Source organism: Phytophthora infestans, genomic scaffold (genome assembly GCF_000142945.1).
Source record: "Phytophthora infestans T30-4 supercont1.148 genomic scaffold, whole genome shotgun sequence".
NCBI lineage: Eukaryota > Oomycota > Peronosporomycetes > Peronosporales > Peronosporaceae > Phytophthora > Phytophthora infestans.
The window spans coordinates 4,366-5,942 of NW_003303611.1; the positions used below are offsets into that span (position 1 = coordinate 4,366).

Here is a 1,577-nt window from a genome sequence, read left to right on the forward strand (position 1 = left end):
AAAAGAGGTTTCGACGCACGGATGCAAACAGCATGAGCGCTTCGAGACACTTGGACGTGTTGGGCGGGCTGGTCGTCTTGTAGAAATCAAAAAGCAGCTGCAACGTGTCCGGATCTTGGATAACCGAGCGCCACGAAGTGGGTACCTGGAGTGAGCCTGTCTCTTCGGACGATTCGTCCGGGTTGGTGCCAATAAAGTCGAAGGACAGACACTTGATGAGCAGCGACAGCGCCTGGTCACCCATCCTGGCTTCCTGTTGCGGCGTGGCGCCTCGAATATTGTGCATCTGGAGCTGCTTAATGGAGGTAAGTGCCACCTGGAAGATCCGGAAGAGCGAATCCTCTCGAAAAGACACAGCGATCTTGCGGTGGAATGTGATGTTACGTCCTGCCACGGGTAAATCCATCTCTGTGACGAGTTCACTCAAGATCTGCAGACCAATAACGCAGTGGTCCACTGTAGCCTGCAGAAACTTGGTCACCTCGGCCACGATCTCGCGGTGCTGCTCATCGTCGAACCACCCATACTTAGTGAGGCGACACACCATCTGGATAAGCGATGTCGTCACGAATTTCTCCAGTGTTGGCCCCTTCTGGGCCAAGTAGCCCAGCACATAATTACCTAGTCGCGGTAGAAACAATAATACGTTAGTGTTGAAGTGATGCAAAATTGGGGGTCATGGCATCAAGTGCTTGCATACGGATATCAACGCGCTGTGGTGTGGTAAAGTTGTTCCAGTGCGAGGTGATGAGCTTGGTGAGGCTGGTGCTGGCTACGAGAAGCGCGTAAGGGGACGACGAATTGTCCAGCACATACTGACACTGTGGAATGTACTCGGCTGAGCTCTGCAGGATAAGCACAGCCTGTTGCGCGTGCGCACGCTCCACCTCGTTGCCGCTCTCGTAAAGCACGCGGCACAGTGTCTCCAGCTCGCGCAGTTGATTGGCATCCATGGCTGCAAGTAGCACGCTGGGGTTTCCCCACGCTTTCGCTTCTCTTTTGGCTCGGCACAGAGGGGGGATTAGATTGTAGCGCACACGGCAGGTGTGGACCACGTAAATTTGGAAGTTGGTGCCAGAGTTCATGTATTTGACCCAGGTTTTAATCCATCTACATTAACTACTAGCGTTAGAAATAGAAATAAGCTAGGACTAAAATTAGGACCAAAAGCTAAGAGCTTTCCACTTTTTAAATTGTTTGTGCGGGGTGTAAAGAAGCACATTAGAGGCAAGCTACTTCAATGGGCACTCAAACTGATGCCCTATAGTTTATGTATCGAGCACGTTGATAGTGTGGCGAACGCGTGGGCAGAAATGTTGTCTAGATGACTGGGCGGTATGTGATAACGGTCACAAAGCGTCGGCGAGAATGTTGTTCTTGCCGGACTTGTAATGGACCACGAAGTTGACTCAGAGAACAATGAAAGCCAGAGGGCCATCCGCTGGGAGAGGTGAGAACCCTTCATCGCTGTCCTCAGCGAGGCATGGTCGGTGTACACTGCGAAGGTATTCATACCCAACAAGTACACACTGAACGTGATCAGAGCGTAGCGCATCGCGAGGAGCTCCTTGTCGTGG

General features: G+C 52.0%; 1 protein-coding gene across 1 annotated transcript in view; it reads right to left on the bottom strand.

Annotated features, from left to right (window-relative positions):
- PITG_20316 (exportin-like protein) overlaps nt 1-953 on the bottom strand; it is a gene marked incomplete at both ends in the record, with an annotated part of 2,743 nt that extends 1,790 nt beyond the window's left edge. The window contains 2 exons of the mRNA XM_002895607.1: nt 20-621; nt 701-953. Of these exons, the coding sequence (XP_002895653.1) occupies nt 20-621; nt 701-953 (855 nt within the window). The remainder of the gene's footprint in view (nt 1-19; nt 622-700) is intronic.
- Nucleotides 954-1,577: the final 624 nt, after the last annotated feature.